The sequence below is a fragment of the Dermacentor silvarum genome, chromosome 2 (genome assembly GCF_013339745.2).
Source record: "Dermacentor silvarum isolate Dsil-2018 chromosome 2, BIME_Dsil_1.4, whole genome shotgun sequence".
NCBI lineage: Eukaryota > Metazoa > Arthropoda > Arachnida > Ixodida > Ixodidae > Dermacentor > Dermacentor silvarum.
The window spans coordinates 94,483,641-94,503,363 of record NC_051155.1 but is presented as its reverse complement, the minus strand read 5'-3'; the positions used below and the strand labels follow the sequence as shown (position 1 = coordinate 94,503,363).

General features: G+C 46.1%; 1 protein-coding gene across 1 annotated transcript in view; it reads right to left on the bottom strand.

Moving 5' to 3' along the window:
- Nucleotides 1–18,883, bottom strand: part of LOC119440232 (uncharacterized) — a 34,545-nt gene extending 15,662 nt beyond the window's left edge. The window contains exons 1-3 of the mRNA XM_049662822.1: nucleotides 18,845–18,883; nucleotides 18,714–18,789; nucleotides 7,030–7,276 (exon numbers count right to left, since the gene is read on the bottom strand). Coding sequence (XP_049518779.1) covers nucleotides 7,030–7,276; nucleotides 18,714–18,789; nucleotides 18,845–18,883 — 362 coding nt within the window. The remainder of the gene's footprint in view (nucleotides 1–7,029; nucleotides 7,277–18,713; nucleotides 18,790–18,844) is intronic.
- Between the last annotated feature and the right edge of the window lie 840 nt (nucleotides 18,884–19,723).

Genomic DNA, 19,723 nt, shown 5'->3' with positions numbered 1-19,723 from the left:
AAAGATGTCTGTTGCCTCCGCCGAGGAGCCGTAAGGATGCACACACCCGGCATCGACTCAACCCCCAGGATCCCCCTTTCCCCGGACACGACTAAGCCGCGCACCATTAGACGCGAGAGGGTCCAACCCCCATGTAATCGGGTCCATGCTATCGCAACACACCAAACGCCTTGCTTACGCAGACGCCCCTCCGTGGAGTTTATGTTGGTTTCTCCCTACAATAAAATAATAGATGATGCAGTAAGACTGCATTATGGTGTCTCATTTGTTGATTATCATTCATTTTTAGGCACTTCAGCTGAACGCGGCACGTAAACAATGTTAGAATAAATGTCGCAAAGTCACTTGCCATGCCTAACCGTTTAGGCCATTTAATTTATTTGGGCCCCATTTACAAGCAAATGGAGGGGGCCAAGGTAAAAGCTGCTTATTGGCAGCTTGAGTGGTTCCTGGCCCCTTTTACATACTATTGGAAGGGGGCAAAGAACACTTTCAGAAAAGAAAAACAGCAATGGGTTACATCGTTAGAGGGAGTAATTACACTATGTTACACTGTGAATACACGTGGTTTCACTGTATCACGGTGATTTAAATGGCAGTTTTCGCAAGACAGATGAACTCCGATGATGTCGAGGTATGGATGTGAATGCCGGCTACTAGATAAGAATGTAGCAGTCATGCCAAGGTGTTTGCGACCATTTGATGACCGTAATTTGTTATCGAAAATTTCTAACCAACTAGGCTAAAGAAGGAATTGTATTTTCCTACCATCCACTCTTATTTCAATTATTGCGTGTTGGTGGGGGAACGGGAAGAAAATTTATAAAAATAAACTTTCACGGTTTAAAAAGAAGCAATTAGACTAAATATATTTAGCTCATGAGCTCACACTTATAATAAGGTCGGCGTTTACGTCAAAACATAAAATTCCACATTCTTGCTTTATTTGAAAGACTAAATTGTCAATGTACGTGAGAAATTAGGAGACTGCGGTGCCTTTTCTCGTCACTTTCTAGGCCGGAACACTGGTCATGGTTAGCGTAAAACGCACATAGTGGTAGAAAGAGCGCGAAAAAATTATGGAACGGGAACAATAGACTATCAAATTATGAATTTGTGTAATGAGCAACCTGCTATAATGGAACTGGCAAGAACAATTACAACTGCTCAAACTTTCAAATTCCGTGTTCGATCACTTTTTAGTTTTTGAGAAATCTTGTAAAAAATGCGGTCCAGTTAGGTTACGGTTAAATGTATGAAAAGCTCTCTCATACATTTTGAACTTATTGTTACTTGCCTATTCTTGTTCTTATATGATAATTTTCTGTACGATGTATGGCTACAACATTTACTAAATGTGTTAAATGTTACTTTTAGTGCTTTGTTATTAGGTAATAAAATTGTGTAATTTTGAAAATGTTTGTGTGACATAACTACCCTGTATATTTGTAAAAAAATATTGTTCATTTGGGAACATGAAAATTCTTGCTGTAGCGCCCAGAGCGAGCAGGACCCGTCAGGAGGTTTAATCACCTCCTTTTATTGCGATAGCAATTATATGGACACTCAGAAGCAGATTTCTGCCGTCGGCGTCGCCGTCGCCGTGAGGTTCCGTATGACGTCATTTGGAGATGAAATCGTCGCCGCGCGCCGAACGCTGTATGTGCGCGTGAAAGGGCGCGAGGGGCGCGTCTTTTACGGGGAGTGAACGCACGGCGGAGAACAAACGCGCGTTCTGCGCCGTGCTCGCTTAAGGGCTGCAGAATTAGGCGTCTCTTTTCTCCTTTACAATCACCATATATGTAGAGCAAACGCGCCTTCTTCAGACGCGCGAGAGGCCGTGGGGGAGGGGGAGGGAAGGGAGGCGACGTTTAGCTGCGGCACCAAGTGCCTATTTATATCAGAGGCTCCGGCAACAGTCACCAACGCCGCACGCATTTTGAGCTAACGCGGGCAAAACGCCGATGGCGTCGACAATAGTTCTGCGTGTTGCCGATGCTGCTGCATGTCCAAGTTTATACAGCTGATAAAGCTAATATCATTACTCCGTATAGCTCTCTACAAGTTTGCTATCGCAATTGATGCTTCGCCTTTCAGGTGAAACTGCCACAACTTTTTTCCTGACCAGAGAGCACTGCCTCGTAGTGTCGAAAAAATGCATAAACGAAATGGAAATCAAATGAAGCTTTTATGCCTTCTTGCCTGGGATTGGCGAAACATGTGGGGTGGGCAAATTGGTCATCGATAGAGGCAGCATTTTAGTGGTAATAAGGCTTTTTCATAAATCCCACGGCAATTCGACATGAAGAGCCAAATTGTTTAAGCATTCTGCTGCCTAATAACCTTCATCTTGACATATGAATGCATAGTGATTTGCCAACGCATTAAAAGAGAACCTGGGCGGCGTGATAAAAGACATGGTGGTTCTAACGTCAACCACTTGTCGGCATATGTACTCTGCAAATTTTGCGTTTCACCTACCGCTTTCGTGTGAGAAAACATGTGGGACAAAGCGGCACCTGTTTGAAGGTTAGATTAGAACAACTACCCCATAAAATTTCATTCCAGCGCACCAGGATTATCACTGTCTCTCGTGCGGCTGCTAAATCTTGCTATTGCGGTAATTATCCAGTGAATTGTTGCCGTCGTACCACGGTCCCTATGATACATCGTGCCCATTTTGTGACACTACGATTCAAAATGGGACAGTGACACACCTATTATGGACGTGCTCAGGACTTCACCTAAGCCGTCTTCGCCACCTACGGGCAACAGGCCTTCGGCCTGGCCGCCCACCCGACCTTGAACGTTGGATTCATGGACCGTATCATCGTTCACTTCTGGATTTTTTACATGAATCAAGTCTGTTCGTGTATTTTTGATATGCTTTGTATTATGCCTAAGGGCAAGCTTTCGAAATAAAAAAGAATTGTTGCCGTCGGCGTCACCGTGAAGTTACGTATATATTTAGGTACATGTATGCTACATGTCATGCGATATGACATGCGATATATGCGGGTTATTTCGCCACGCCATTATGTCACTAAAGTTTTATTGCGAGAGCAAATATATGGACACTCCAAAGCAGATTTCTGCCGTCTGCGTCGCCGTGAGGTTCCGTATGACGTCAATGGAGAAGAAATCGTCGACGCGCGCCGAACGCTGTATGTGCGAGTGAAAGGGCGCGAGGGACGCGCGCTTACAATGGCGCTGAGCCGTGCTCCCTCAAGGGCTGCAGAAGATAGCGCCAACCTTTCCCTTTCCCTCAAGAACCACTTATCATCGAGTGAACGCACGGCGGAGAACAAACGCGCGTTGTGCGCCGTGCTTCCTTAAGGGCTGCATAAGTAGGCGTCTATTTCCTCCTTTACAATCACCGTATATATAGAGCAAACGCGCCTTCTTCCGACGCGCGAAAGGCCGTGGGAAGGGGGAGGGAAGGGAGGGGACGTTTAGCTGCGGCACCAAGTGCCTATTTATATGAGAGGCTCCGGCAACAGTCACCAACGCTGCACGCATTTTGTGCGAACGCGGGAAAAACGCCGACGGCGTCGACAACCGTTCTGCGTTTTGCCGGTGCTGCAGCATGTCCAAGTTTATACAGCTGATAAAGCTACTATCATTACTCCGTATAGCTCTCTACAAATATGCTATCGCAATTGATGCTTCGCCCTTAAGGTGAAACTGCGACAACTTTTTTTCATACCAGGACTTTGCATTCATGACAAAGTTATTCCTTAGAATTTCGAGAATGGCAGCCCACCAACAAATGTTTGGGGGACAAAACACCAATAGCACATTCCTTTTAACTTACGAGTACATCTTCTCCGACTTAAATTTAAAAATCTGGAACATAACAGAGCTCAAACTTAAAAATGATGCATATTTATTCGCGCGGCTGTGCACAAGCTGCGGGATCAGCCCACGAAACGGGTCCGAAACATACCCGCTACGGAAAAATTGGTGGCAATGCTGCTGAAAAAGACGGTGGCTTTATTTAATAAACATAAATGCAACTAACTGTCTGATGGCAGGATTCAAACAGAGGACCGCTAGCACAACGCCTCGCTTTTACATAGCACCCCAGCTTACGTTTATTATTGCGATAGCAATTATATGGACACTCAAAGGCAGATTTCTGCCGTCGGCGTCGCCGTAGTCGCCGCCGTCGCCGCCGTCGCCGTGAGGTTCCGTATGACGTCAATGGAGATTTTTCAATTCATACGGCCCCGCAACTGCGAGTCCTACACTTCATGCAATATGATAACATGTTGCTATCGCATTCATTGGGACCTATGGCGAAAGTATGATTTTTTCGATACAGTGGTTTGCTCGGATGGATACAAATAAAAACGGCTCGCACTAGGCCTCGCAAAGCTGACCGATTAATTGCGTTCTAGGAAGCGCACTAGGACACAGCGAAGCTGACCGATTAATTGCGTCTCCTGGTTGTAGCTAGGCTATCTCTTTCTCTCGCTTTCTTTCTTACTCTCTCTCTTTCTTTCTCCATTTCTTTATCTCTCTCCTTCTTTCTCTATTTCTTTCTCTCTCTCCTTCTTTTTGTATTTCTTTCTCTCTTTCCTTCTTTCTGTATTTCTTTCTCTAACTTTCGCTCTCTATTTTATTTCTCTCTCCCAAAGGAAGTTCTGTTGCAGTCGTCAGTACAATGCAACCATATGGTTCCCATAAATGCACGCTCTGCAAGCGCGACACTCGCCTTTGGACCGTGGGTCCAAAGGCGAGCGGGTTCAAATTCTGCCTTACCCGTTTTGGCGCTGAGCCGTGCTCCCTCAAGGGCTGCAGAAGATAGCGTCAACCTTTCCCTTTCCACACGAACCACTTACTACTACTGTTCGAATCCTGCCTTGCCGAGAACGTTCATTTTCTTTTTATTTATTTATTTCTCTCTGGCGGCGAGCGCAGACGCGCCGAGATGACGTCACTGCGCATGCGCAGTAGCGCGCAGCTAGGCGGGAGCTCGGCAGCGCCGTGTCTGTGTGGCGTCGCCTGGTTGCCATGGCTACGGCGCGGCAGTTTCGTGCCACACGCACAAATTACGACTGGCTTAAATTACGGAAGACGACGACGGCGCTCGAGCCAATGCTGCTGCTGCTGATGATGACGACGATGATGATGATGATTTCGTGGCACACACACAAATTACGCTGGCTTAAACTACGATCAACGCTTTTCACAACAGTATGGTGCACGCATGTGCGGCCCCGTTTTCGACTGTATTATCGGACAAAGAATATCATTATTTTCTTAACAGCTCCTCTTACGCCACATATTAGGCTTTCGCATTTGTGCCTCGGTGCACCTCAACAACAGCAACAATAGCCATCGCGAGAGACCATACGATCCAGACACACGTAGCTGCCGACTCCCTCAGAGCGCACATTCGTCATCTGTCAAGGATCCCCGACCATCACTTAGCTTCCCTGCCAGCGCAGAGACCTCAAGCGACCTTTTCAAAAGTGATTAGCGCCCATCAAGAGTGTATACCATCATCGTTTACACCGGCGTCGAAGCCTTCATCTCCCCTGTGGTGCCTGCGACAGCCTCAAGTGAATTTTTCTATTCCCGGAATCACCAAGAAGGCCAATCATCCATCGCTGGCTCTGAAGCAACTGACGCTCCTTTTAATGCACCAGACATATCATGACTACATACATATATATACCGACGGCTCGACCTCACCTACCAGCTCAACTGCCGCATTCGTCGTTCCAGCCAAGCAAGTTGCAGTTAAATTCAAATTGTCACATATGACTACATCTACGTCGGCAGAACTTGCAGCCCTCCATGCAGCTGTGACCTATGTCACCGAAGAGCCGGCACAGAAATGGGTCATATTCTGTGACTCTAAGGCAGCCCTTCACTGTATCAAGTCAGCCTTACATCACAGAACTTACGAGCAGATGCTATCCGACATCTGGGAAGTACATCACCATGCTCTGCAAACAGGGCACAGCATAGTCTTCCAGCGGATTCTTGCTCACTGTGGCATCATCGGCAACGACATTGCTAACAGGGCTGCCCGAGCTGCCCACGAAGACACTCAGACACGTACAATACCTTTGGCGAGGACGGACACTGCCAGGGAACTTCGTCTGCTTGCACGCAAAACGTCACAAGCTTTATGGAGTTCAAGTGCCTCCTATTGCCGATTATATAACTTGGACCCCTTGCTACGGCTACACTGCCATCTAGCCTTTCCCGCGGCGAAGCAACCTTGCTGTGCCGTTTGTGGCTGGGAGTGGCGTTCACGAACGCTTACTCACATCGTATGGGAATGGCCGAGAGCCCGATGTGCGACTCCTGTATGAGCGAGGAAACCATCGAGCACCTATTGTGTACCTGTCCTCGCTACGACGTACAACGCCTCTCTCTCAGGACAACTTTAAACCGGCTGGACTCGAGACCGTTCTCTGAGTCAAAGATACTCGGACCGTGGCTACACCCGTCACTGGCACAAAAAGCGTTGCGTGCATTAGTACTGTATTTGAAGTGCACCGGTTTAAGAGACCGCCTATATGTCCCTGTACATCGTCCACGTGTACTCAGTGCTCATTCTCTCCCTATTTTTCTCTTTCTATCTCCTCTTTCCCTTACCCCTAGTGCAGGGTAGCAAACCGGATGCTCTTCTGGTTGACCTCCCTGCCTTTCCTCTCTTGCTCTCTCTCTCTCTCTTCGCATTTGTACTCTTTCACGTTGACGATAACCAGTTTCTTTAAATTTGACATTTTTATGTTTGCATGACAAGTGGTTAAATCTGTGTGTGTGTTCCTTTCGAATAGATCCCGCCATTGAAAGTCTCCGTCTACTTTTCGTAACTGAAAACTAACGCACCCAGCTATACGTCCTGCTACACTAAGCATACATTGTAATTACTATGTAGTAACGAATTATGTCGTCTGTGTGACAGGAGTGAGAGTTCACAAGGCCGCACATGTCGCCTATTAGCATATAGTCTGCGCAGGCGTCCTGACACATGCGTTTGACTACTGGTTCTGTGTTCAGCAATACCTGTGGCACAGCTTCTTGTCCGTGATGATGCCAGAAGATATGCGTCCTACGAACTCTCCGGCGCCGTAGCACGAGAGAAGTAAAGCGGCCTGCAGCTTGGAGAGGCCCTGGCCCATGGCGTGGTCCACGACCGTCACACTGAACATGACGAGGTTGTAGGCGAACACGACGCCCGTGAAAACGATCACGTAGTAGATCGGTCGCCGCAAGAAGCTCAGCTCATCACTCCGCCGAGCTTCGGTCCGGCCTTCCTGCATCACAAAATTATGAACACACAATACAGGGAACGCATCTGCACATGAACACTTCGGGGAAAGACAAAGGCGATATGCAAAAGCCTCCAAGGCAATTTACTCGGAGCACAGCCTGCACTTTGTAGAACAGAGTAGCGACAACATGGATGGTCAGGATTTTAAACATGAAATGGAATAAGAGTAATCAATCAATCAAACGTTTATTATAGTGCCTAGGAACGGCTACGGAGCCTTCGTTCTGGTGCGCTTAAAATAATACGCTATACAATATGTACAGAGAAGGCAAGTTTGGCAGAAAGAACAATGCGAGGTAGAAAATCAAATAGGGAAATCTAAAACGCGGAGTAAATCGTACATGATTATCAACATATATTAAAAACACAGGGTATGAAAATAGAGGCAGAATACTTATTACATGTTCTTTAGGGTCGAGCTATAGGACGGTCTATAATGCAATAAGGGCGCACAGGAAACGCGGAAGGCTTCCTGTTGTCGGAAAGTGTTGCGGTACGGAAAATTGCACATGATTTAGAAGCTTCGGACAATGTATAAAGCCATGGAACACCTTATAGAACAACAGAAGGCCTGATTTAATACCTCTTCATTGCAGAGGTGTGAGTTGGAGTATAGTTGAGAGGGATGGATTATGGTCGCCAGTACAGCAATAGCAATGCTTGAAAGTAAATATGATTTTTCCTGGACGCGTTCAATGATGTCACAATTTGAGTTGCACGCTCCACCTCCAAATACAGAGGCATACTGTCGTAGTGAAGGGCACACACTAGAATACAATTTGAGAAAGGTAACAGGAAGTGGACGTCACGCGGTATGCAACAAACAATACCGAGAGCGCGAAGGGCACGTTTTACGCATAATTAGCGTTTGAAGAGGAGCCCCCCCCCCCCCCACCCCACCCCTTAGCGCTTGTCGAAGTACACATCAAAATCATGCATTTCATCGACCCTGGGCAATGGAGCATCCCGAAGGGTGTATGAAAATTGCACATGGTGTTTACCGCGTGCAACCTTATTAGTATAGCTTTGGGTGAATTTAGGAGTATTCGATTGTCTCTGCTGCAGTTCGAAAGAGAAACAATGTCGCTTTGAAGGTCAATGCGATCGCGAACACTCTTGAAAGTCTTAAATAGCTTTATTAAGTCGTAAGGATATAGAAGGAATGAAGAGTGTTCAATACGAAATATGAATTATTAACACTAGGAAGCGGGCCAAGAACGGATACTCGAGAAACCTGCTAGCGACCTGGTAGTTCACAGAGCTCAATCCACTATTACCAACAACTCACGGTCTATTGATTAGGTAATTAGACACCAGGGCAATGAAGGAAGAAGGTATATCGATTTCTGTGAGCCTTGTAATCAGATGCTCACGACAACAACATAAAATGCTTTAGTATTTGCACGAATCTAACGCGTACCTTTTTTCGTAGAAAATGTGTCCAAAATATTTGCCCTGGTTGAAAGCGGTTAAAGGACGTCGAGTTACTTAATAAAGCATGCTAACTACAGGCAGAAATCAATTTAGAAATAAAGAAAGCTAAGGATACATTTAACTCTAACCTAAGCGATACACTTAAGTGCAACCCAAAGGAGCTGTAGAAGTTCGTTAAACGAAATGGCAAAGATGAATGTACCATTGAATCCTTAACTGTTGGAAGCGATTATGTCACTGACGAAATAGAAAAAGCACGATGCTTTAACAATTATTTAGGGTCCATTTCTGTGCACCCGCCTATAAGCCTGTTTAAGAGCCAGTTAGCTATAGTTTGCCGATATGCCAGATATATCTGTATCTTACGATGGATCGAGTAATGAAACTACTGTCTGAATTAGTCAGATTCTGCTACTGGCGCAGATGGTACTCCAATGTGTTGTGTTAAAAGCTTGCGCGCCTATTGTCACAGAAATTCGTGTATAATATTTCAGTTGTCACTATCATCGAAAGAGCTACCATCAGATTGGAAAACAGCTAACGTAGTCCCAGTTCTTAAAAATGGCCTTCGGAGTTTGGTTTCGAATTATAGGCCTATTTCACTAACCAGTGTGTTCTGCAAGACAGAACAGATAATATATTCCAGCATTTATCATCACTTAGCGGATAAGAATTTCCTCCCTTCTAATCAGCATGGCTTCAGCGCCGGCCACTCCTGCGTGACTCAACTGATAGAATTTTCCCACCACCTGTTCTCTTTATTGACTCCGGCTCACAGATACACTGAATCATGCTGGATTTTCGAAAGGCTTTCTATACAGTTCCACATTGGTTACGCCCACATCCTACCTTGGCCTACCACAATGCATTCTTAAAGGGCCCCTAAACCACCTCAGATATTTTTTGAACAGTGCAAGTAAACAGGCGCATCGAGTTCAGAATGCCGTCACGATCAACGATGCCAAACGCTGCAGCGCTACGCGCCACAAAAACAAACAATGCCGTCCTCCTCCCCTCGCCTTTCCGGTAACCCCAGCGATCGTCATGATGTCAGCAGGGGGAATCAGGTGATGTCAACGGCGGAAACGATGTCCATTGGTCGAACAAGAACCTACGACTTCCGGTTTGTCTGCTAGCAGGTACGCGCGCTCCCTGCTCGTCCTCGCCGTGTTGCTCGCTTGTGCAAGCTTGCGTATAGGTAATTACAGCCCGCAACGCAAGTGCCAAATCGCTCGTGTTCCAACACAGTCATGCTTAGCGGTCTCATTAGCTGCGCGAACAGAGTGCGACAGTGTTGGCCTTTCCAGACGTGCGCGCAACACAGGCACGCTTCGCATAACACGCGCCAGCACCGCAGCAACAGCGGGTAGCCGAGAAGCGCCGAATTCACGCCCACGTTACCGGCACGCTAACTCGCCGCACGCCGCTTGCCATTCGCGGGCCGCCGTTCGACAGCGGTTTTGCTCGCGAGCGACGAAATCTCCCTGCCGTACGTAGAGAGCATGAGACCGGGACTCATTTGTGCGGCAACCTCACTGCCGCTGATCGCACGACGGCGCCGATATCGTCGCTAGGCCTTTTCCGTTTCCCTTCAAAGCTAATGCGGACGGCGCTTCGAAATGAATTACCGACGCTCTCAAGCCGCAATATTTTATTATCGTTGTTATCGCTCTTCGCAATATATAGACACAAGGAAGAAAAATACGCTGATATTAGCGTATATAGGCTGCGCGTTCGTTGTAGACTCGTGCACAACTGCAACACCACAACTAAATTTCGACCTCTGGGTGGTTTCAGGGGCCCGTTAAAGGAGTACTGACACATAAATTTGGAGTGGAGATAACTCATGAGATCGATTCAGGTAGACACACACACACATCGTCTACAAAATATCAGTGGCGAATATAGCTTAAAACATACGTTAAATCTATGTTAAAAGTACGTGCGCGCAGCCACCCGCAAAGCACAGCAACTGGCGACATTGACATCAAGGAACGATTGTAAATAACCGAGAAAACGCTACATCACGAGTTGGCGCTGCCGTCGGGGCGGGGCTGGCGAGCAAATTTCGCACCACGCCGATCGTTCCGGTGCTTTTTTTTCCTGCCTGGTCGGGATGCTGGCCTCGTTCACGCTGACGGTGGCACATAAATTGGCTTAATTGTTTCTGACACGAGATAACTGTTAGAGTAAAGTGACCTCGAAAGTGCGCATGTTATGAAACGTTGTGCGAGATGGTTAATCGTTGACGTTATTTTGGCTCGCAAGCGGAGGTCCGCACAGCCGCCGCAGCAATCGTCTCTACGAAGCGGCTCGCCTTGCTAACGTGTTTTCTCATCGCTACCAACGCCATCGGCAAAAATAATTGTACTGTCAGTTATGAGCGTCATAAATGTACAGACGTTGATTGTGTTGGCGAATATAGCTGCTTTATTTCGAGCTGCGGACGGATCGGAAGGGTGGTCGGCCCCGGATCTGACGGGCAGCGAGCTAGGCCTATACCGTTTCCCAGCGATCGCCAGCTCGCCTGTGGTGGATCGAATCAAAAATGGTTGGCCACGTCTAATACGGTGGCGACTCGCGCCTAGAGGAAATAGTCGCCTCTGGACGACGAAAACGAGGACGGCGACGACATCGCAAAGCTCGTGCAGGCGTAGCAGACGGACCAACAACACGAAGCTCGCTCGCCTGCGAGCGCGCTGGCTTGAACACGTCACAACTTTGTGCGATCACGTGCTCACTGTGTTTACAATCTCGCTTCTCCCATCTCGTCGCTCTCTGAAACCGAAACTTGGACTGGTCGCTGCAAAAAAGACTCCAAATAATTACCTGTCGCGCTCTGAAGCAAATGAGGTTTCGCGCTGTGATTACTGGGTCATTGGCTACTTATTACAGTAGAAAAAAAAAACAAGATAGAAAATTTTTGTGTCAGTACTCCTCTAAATGGCTAGAAGATTATCGGACGAACCGATACCAAAAAGTAGTAATTAACGGATCAGGATCGGACTCGGTCTTAGTATCTTCAGGCGTTCCACAGGGGTCCGTATTGGGATCCTTTTGTTTTTAATATGTATTAATGATATAGGTTTAGACATCACATCCAAGATCAGATTATATGCCCAACTGTGTGATTTATAGGGACATTAAGGATCACGTAGACACCACTATCTTACAGGCAGATCTCGACCAAATAGGTTCGTGGTGCGGCACATGGCGTATGACAATAAATATTTCCGGACTGTTATCATGTCCGGTTTTATAGAAAGCGGGAAACCAGGGGAAACCACTACTATTAAATGGTTAAGAATAGCAATAACTGAGGAAGCAAAATACCTAGGGGATATATTTTCATCGGACCTAACTTGGAACAGCCAAATAAACTACGTAACCGTAAAAGCTAGCCGCGCACTTATATTTTTGAGAAGAAACTTCAGAAAAGCATCGCATCAGGTAAACAAGAAAGAGAAGCTCCCACTGAATTCGGTTGCGACGAAACTTGCGTATCAAAATGAGCGAGATACGGCTTCGGATGTGCGCGAGAGCGCCAATGCAACGCTGGCATCAGTCGCCGTTCGCAAAGTATGCCAGTTGTACTACAGAAAAATATCCTGAGTCACGTGTTCGTACGAAGAGATGACGGCGAACGGTATGCCTCGATGGCAAAGCTGTACGCCTTCTCGCGCTGACAGGCAAAGGGGCCTTTTTGGTTGCGCAACCATTCCAATGTGCGCTCCAATATATGCGGAACGACCGTCAAATTCGTCATCCAACCTGGGCTGCTTGGACTCGGAATGCATCGCGGCTGATACGTACCGAGAGGACTTGCCATCATATAAACTTTTCGCTCACATACAAACAGATCTCAATGCGGCGAACAAATATAAACACAGGCTGGCAGCTGAACGCTCGCGGCAACCATGATGGCGACCAGACTTCCGGTGCCCAGTGTTGGCAGATGACCAAACAGTTCTGCATATCGTCTATCATGCGGAGACCATTGCCAGTGTGGACGAAACCGCCTTGTGGGCCCACTGGCCCCTGATGTAAGCGCCCCTTTATTTTCATTGCTGCAGCGTACTAGGATTTGGAAAAAAGATTAAGACAATGGGATCCAAACCTTTCTGCGATTCGTATTGCAACGTTGAATGTACGGGGAATTAATAGCGCAAAAATGGCAAGCGTAAGTTAGTCGCCTAATGCTCGAGAATGATATAGACATTTTGGCTATTCAGGAAACAAAGGTCGAGAGTCAGGAAGCAACAGACCAGACGTTCAAAACATTTAAAGCAAGGTATAAGGTCTATGTGTGTCATGCTGCTGGCAAGTCCGGACGGTGTGCAATTTTTTCACGCAATAGTATAGTAATACTAGAGGAAGCAGTCCTCACCAGCGAATATGGTCGGCTAACCCTCTGATTTCTCATTTAATCAAACCGATTGGATTTTTGTGCATCTACGCCCGTAATAGAGGGAGGGAGCGCAAGGTGTTCTTTGGGTATGTTGAACCGCTTTTGTCTTGCGGAAGAAAAGTTAGGCTTCTTGGTGATTTTAATTATGTGTGCTTGCCTGAGGACACAGTGAAAAATGTACCTATTCGTGATGTGAGTGCAGAGCTAATGAATACAATTAACGCAAGAAAATATATGTTTGATGTAGGTGATGTGCTCCGTAGAAATTCTGCGCAGTATACGCATTTCCAGGGTGCGGCTCATGCCAGGTTAGATCGTGCATACATTTCAGGAAGCCTTGTGCCATTGTGCATCAAATACATGGTAAAACATGTTAGCTTCAGTGACCACAGCCTGGTCATGATTGAAATTGGCACAAAGCGTAACATTAGGCAATTTACCTGGGAGCTTTGGCAGCTGAAGGAAAAGCTGCTACAGGATGGCACATTTATGCGGGCATTGACAGGATTAATTGAAGCTGTTCACTCTGATAAGTCCGACAGTATTGGGGCGTTGTGGGAACAATTTAAAAACGATGTTTAAGATTACTGCAATTGACAGAGCGTGCACTACGGCACAAATCCAAACAAGAAGAAAACAACTGCGAAATACTCTCGACTACCTTCTAATGCTGAAACACAATACCTGGACTGTGCTCAAATGAGATTAAACAAGTTACAAAAAAAAAGATGGAAGCCATGGAATCTGAAAAATACAAAGGGGCCGTCATAAGAGCGCGGGCTGAACGGCTATGGCTGGGGGAAACCCCAACCAAGCGTGCAATGGGGATGAAAGATGCTACGGCGCAAAAAAAAAAAACGAAATCAAAGAAATTTGCTATCGTGATGAAGCCACTTCTGATAAAAAATGTTATCCCAAAGGTTTTCTTGAATGATACATGGGTTTGCTGGGTTGTAAGACACCTACCTGTACAGGAAGGCTTCTTCACGAATTTATGCCACTAATGCCGAGGCTAGACGATAATGCGAAAATGACACTTGAAGCTCCCATTAGTGTTAATGAAATCAAAATAGCAGTAAAGGAGTTAAGTGTTGGTAAGTCACCTGGGCATGATGACCTTGGAGCGTCTTTCTACAAAGCTTTTAAACTGGAATTGGCTGAAACACTTTACCGTGTTACGAATGAAGCTTATAATATCCACCGAATACCTCCATCTTTTAAAACAAGCAATACTGTACTAATAGTTAAAACAGAAGACCCCTTGCAATTACTCTCAGTGGAGGCATATTGACCGAGAAGTTTTGCAAATGTACTGTACTAATAGTTAAAACAGAAGACCCCTTCCAATTGCTCTCAGTGGAGGCATATTGACCGAGAAGTCTTGCAAATGTGGACTACAGTATATACATGAAAGTGCTAGCTAAAAGACTGCAAACTGTAATAACATTGGTAGTTGGTAAACATCAAACATTTGGCATAAAAGGGAGGGACCATTTTTACAAACGTTCATACAGCTTGAAGTGTGCTGGAGTGCTGTGATGTGGCAGGTGAATGCGTGATGATGGTCCAGCTAGACCTTGAGAAAGCCTTTTATAGGGTAGCACACGAGGCAATCTTTAGAGTACTGGAATATACTAACGTTGGGAAGGTTATCCTAGATGGGATGAAAATGGCTGATACTGATTGTACTGCCCAAATAATAATCAACAAAACATTAAGTGATCGAATATCAGTTGTAACTGGTGTGAAACAAGGAGATCCGCTTTCAGACTTATTATTTGCCATGTTCTTGGAATCATTTTGTCTTTAAGTGCAAATGACGAAAACATACGAGCTTTCCTGCTCTTTACCACACGAAATTAAAATATTGTCCTTACGCACATGACATTGCAATTTTTGTGGGGGCAAACCAAGTATTAAGCCATAAAAGATGCGGAAGAATCTGTAGTTTAGTGGCAGTACCATAAACTGGTCGAAGTGTTTAGGATTTTTACACGGACAATGGGAAGATAAGCCTGAACACTATGAAAGCATAAAATTCGCAACTGTGCCTTGGTATTCCGCTTCAACATTATAAAGATGCAACAAGCCAGTGGAACGCACAAACGGTTAATATGAGAACAGAGACATCAAAGTGGGGCGGAAAAAAGCATGTCAATATTCACCCGAGCGACCTGTATGCAAACTTGTTTCATAGCGAGAGCGTTTTACATGTTACAAGTGTTGCGTAATGTCAAGAAATTATGTGGAGAAATTACACGACTTTTTCCTGTTTATCTGTGGACATCTGGTTGGGAAAGGATGAATCGTCTAAACCTGTTTCATTCGGTGGGGAACGGAGGTGTAGGGTTATCTACATCATGTTAAAAACTCTCCTTATATTTGATTTGTATAAATATTTACCACCCTATCCGTAACGCCCCAACGGCCCTTGTACTAACCTGATAAATAAATACAATTTGTTCTTGAAACAGGTTGTGTCCAGATTTCTGTTCTTTCGCGCGGCCAAATCGGCACGTTTTGCGCACGGTTATTGAAGTGCGTTGGTGGGTTGCATTGCTAGATTTTATTATTGGAATTACATGGACACTCCAAGTGCATTCCAAGTGTCGTCGGCGCCGTGAGGTTCTGTCTAAAGTCCAACGGCGATAAACTCGTCGCCGTGCGCCGTATGCTGTATGTGCGAGTGAAAGCGCGCGAGGACGCGCGCTTTCACGAAGACCGAACGCATGGCGGAGATCAAGCACGATGTCTCCGGTCGTTAAAAACGCCGTGGGGGATGAGAGGGAGGGAGGGCAGGCGACGCTTACCTGCGGCACTAAATGCGTATCTGGCAACCGGACGCAAGGGGAACTGGCGACTCAATCTCCCACGCGAAAGGAGGAAAGCGGGAAGGCAGCGCGGGAGGGAGGTGTGCGGCTTCAACTCTGCCAGGAACTGCGTACTTGTACTTTGCACGGCTAAGGGGCTGTTGCTCACGCCAGAGTTTGATAGTGCTTGTCTGCGGTCATCGAGTGTGATATCTATTCATGTTTCTTTGAGCGCGCTGACACCATGCTTGTTAATTCAGTTAGTAAGCGAATGCGTCCAAGTTTATGCAGCCCATAAAACTACTATCCTTACTCCGTTATAGTCTACTAGTAAATTATCTCTCGCAATTGATGCGTAGCCTTCGAGCGAAACTGCGACATTTTGCTACCTCACACACGGTCCGCAACGTAGCTGTGAAAGCATTTATGCATGAAGTTGTTGAGAGCTTTCTGTTTTCTTGGAGCGCATTTTCATTAGATTATCTTTCAGATGTTTCCAGGAAGAAGCTTTACAGGGACCTCATTTATGTCATCTGCCCTACATTAATTTATCGTTCAGTATATCAATTAGGACAAGAGCAGAAACGTGCTGAAGCTTGTTAAAGCTTTTCCTGTTAAGGCTTCCACCAAACATTTCTTTATGTTACACTGCGGCACACTCCCGGGCAAACCTTGGCTCCAGGAAAAAGGTATATTTGTAGCCTGGAGCGTCAATTCCACGATTTCTAAAAAGCCAGAGACAGAGCATATTTTATTGGACTGCTGGGATTCTATATTCCTATGGGACATCCTACCATTCCCAGAAAATATGCTCTATTGCCTCTGGCTTTTCGAAATCGTGCAATTGACTCTCCAGGGTACAAATATTCTTATGGGACATCTTACTTCTTTAGTTGCGTGGCCTGCAGTGACGGGCCCTACCGTGCGTGACCTGTACTGTGTGCTCTACTTTATTCTTGAGATTTGTCATCTCGCTCTTGCGTTCCTCTTTCCTCCTCTCCTTCCTATCTTCCATTTTGTTTCTCGCTCCTCTCTGAAGGGTAGGCAGGCGTTGTGCCCCTTCCGCTGGCAGTTGCCAGCCTTGCTTTCCCCTTCCTGCGAATATGTTTTCAAATCAAATAATAATAATAATAATAATAATAATATAATAAAATAATAATAATAATATAATAATAATAACAGTCCTACAGAGAACTGTCAAGAAAGATTTCCCGTTCACACCTTTTTGGATAAGGTTTTGCCTGCTGATGAAAGAGGGACGGTGCCGTACGACCTAATAATGTTGTTGAGTATGAACAGTGCATAGAGGACGCGAATGACGGTCAGAAATGCAAACCAACATGCACGACAAGCAAAAGAGTATTTTGTTGAAAATGTTATATATACCTGACGCATATAAGTCTCTATGCGAACCGCCAGAGTAGCTGTGGATCTTTGACCCACCTGGCAACAATAAAGTACTTTTAACAAAGCTGTATATTAAATAAAACAGCCGGCGTGTTTATCGGCGTACGTCTTTGTGAAAGTGTTTTTAATTTGAGTTCAAAATTTCGAATTGAGCCATTACATCTGTGTTTTACATTGTATCGCTAACAGGCAGAAAAAAAAAACGAAAAAAAAAAACGAAGCAGCCGTGGCTTCAGGCAAGCGTGCTCCACCCAGACCGAAATTTACCAAATTTTCTATTCAAAGCCACTAATTTACTTTGTTTAGAGGGGACCTCCATTAGAAATGGGACGCCAAACTGAGCGTGGTTAGACGTGTTCTTATTTTTTGCGGCGCCGGCCATTTTTCGTCGCGGCGCAGTTTCGCGAAGGTCACAGACAAGGGCACCGCGAAACATAGACACCTAACGCTTTCGTCTTAATAAAACGGAAATCACTGACTTATTAAACACCTCTCATGAGTCGGTGTCGTCAACACTGCAGCGACGACTGTGCCGTCTCGCTGATGGCATGACAACACTTCGCAGGCCAACAAAGATCTAATACAAGGAAGATCTGCATGAGACGAACTCAAAGAATCACTGCTGCGCGCAAAGCCACGTCGTGAACAACCACACTTGAAGTTGGCCTTCACTTGGTCTGTACTAAATGATCAACTAAGACCACAGTTATCGCAAGTTACGTTTACGCAGACCTGAATATCGGTCAATCGACTCTGCGGATGCCAATCTTATCTCCGTGTCGACTTTATCTTACCCGTAACAACCAACTGAATTCTGTCAGCTTACAGTACCGCTTTGCATTACAAAGGTATGCTAAAACTCGGTACATAATGAGGTTACTGCTCTGCGCAGCAACAGAAGTCCTTACCCAGCGTACGTTCACATTCTTCGTAGTAATAGAAAGATTGCTACAATTGGGGCCCGCGCCATCGGTCTCCTCATTTTTAACATTCCCTTCTTTGTAAGCTTCATTCGTCACCATGAAATGTACTGTTGTTGAATATTTGTTCGCCGCCGTCGCTCACAACTTGAGAACTCGTGCTTGCATATCAGGCATACTAAGGCTGTTTCCTCGGCAGGCGTATGTTGTTCGAGACCTAGCCTTCGGCCTAAGTTTTCCAGTGTGCAATCACAGCTAGGTGGTGAGAGCTGTGTCAGGACTGTGGCAATTGTCGCGCATACATTGTATGACATGGTTTCACGTTCAGGGCACCACACCCCGCTTTAAATGAAAAGTGCCTACAACCACAGATAATTGACCTTGGTAGGATTTAGCATTGTGGCATAGGTGCTCACAGAGCGAGCCCGTCTTGGTACCTGCCTGATTAAGGAGCTTGGCGCCGGTCTCTCGTTCCTGGCTGGCGCCGCGGTGATCGCCTGAGAAGCGCTTCACCTGGCTTGGCGACGAGCAGCGATCCAGCCACGGCGTTCAGCGTGAGTCCACCCACGATGAGCAGCGTTCCACGAAGCCCGTACTGCTCGTGCATGTTTACCAGCAGTGAAGAAAGATGAACGAGACCAGCGTGCCGCCCACGTAGCTGATGCCGCTTCCGGTCGCGCGGTACCTGAGGACACAGGGTGCCGCAGCGGTTCAGCAAGCCTACCATTGATGGCAAAGTATTTAATAGCTGTTATGGCCATTAAACTAGAAAATTGAGAGTACACTTGGTCGAATATAATGCGGTATCATTGTGTAGCTTACTCTTTTCTCTGACTGACTGTGTGCAATGCTCTTCTGTATTTAGTGAATTTACTCATCACTTATTATGTTTCATTCGAAGGCACCATATTGCGAAACCCATCATTCTACCGCGTTCATAGACCACAATGTGTTCAGCCAGCAATCACGCTGACAGCAACCACGCCAGCTATGAGTGCAGCGTGCGTTCAGTTGCCAGCTGATAGTGTAGCTGAAGGCAAAGCCATGGCGAGCTAACACTGGTGGCAAGCATGGAAACAGGCTCAGCGTTATTGCGGTGGTTCTTTCGTTCTTTCCGCCAGTTCCTGCAGTCCCCTAGAAAGGACAGTTGCCGCCTATCAGCGCGGCAGCTTCTGGTCTATAGCTCAAATATAGTAAATTTTTACGACTACACACAGATAGACTTTGTAAGGTATTTCCATGTTTTTGCCATGTTCATGTTTGCATGTTGTCCGGAGTTCAAGTAGTAGATTCCCACTGGCCATCTTAGTGGCTTTGGAGACACCCAACAGTTTGTGAGGCACTTTAAAACAAGGAATGGCAGAATGCATATGAATGACGTGAAATTTAGAGAAGGTTTCTTTGTTCTTTACGAAAACTCGAATGTCGCATCGTTGCACCCCCTTTT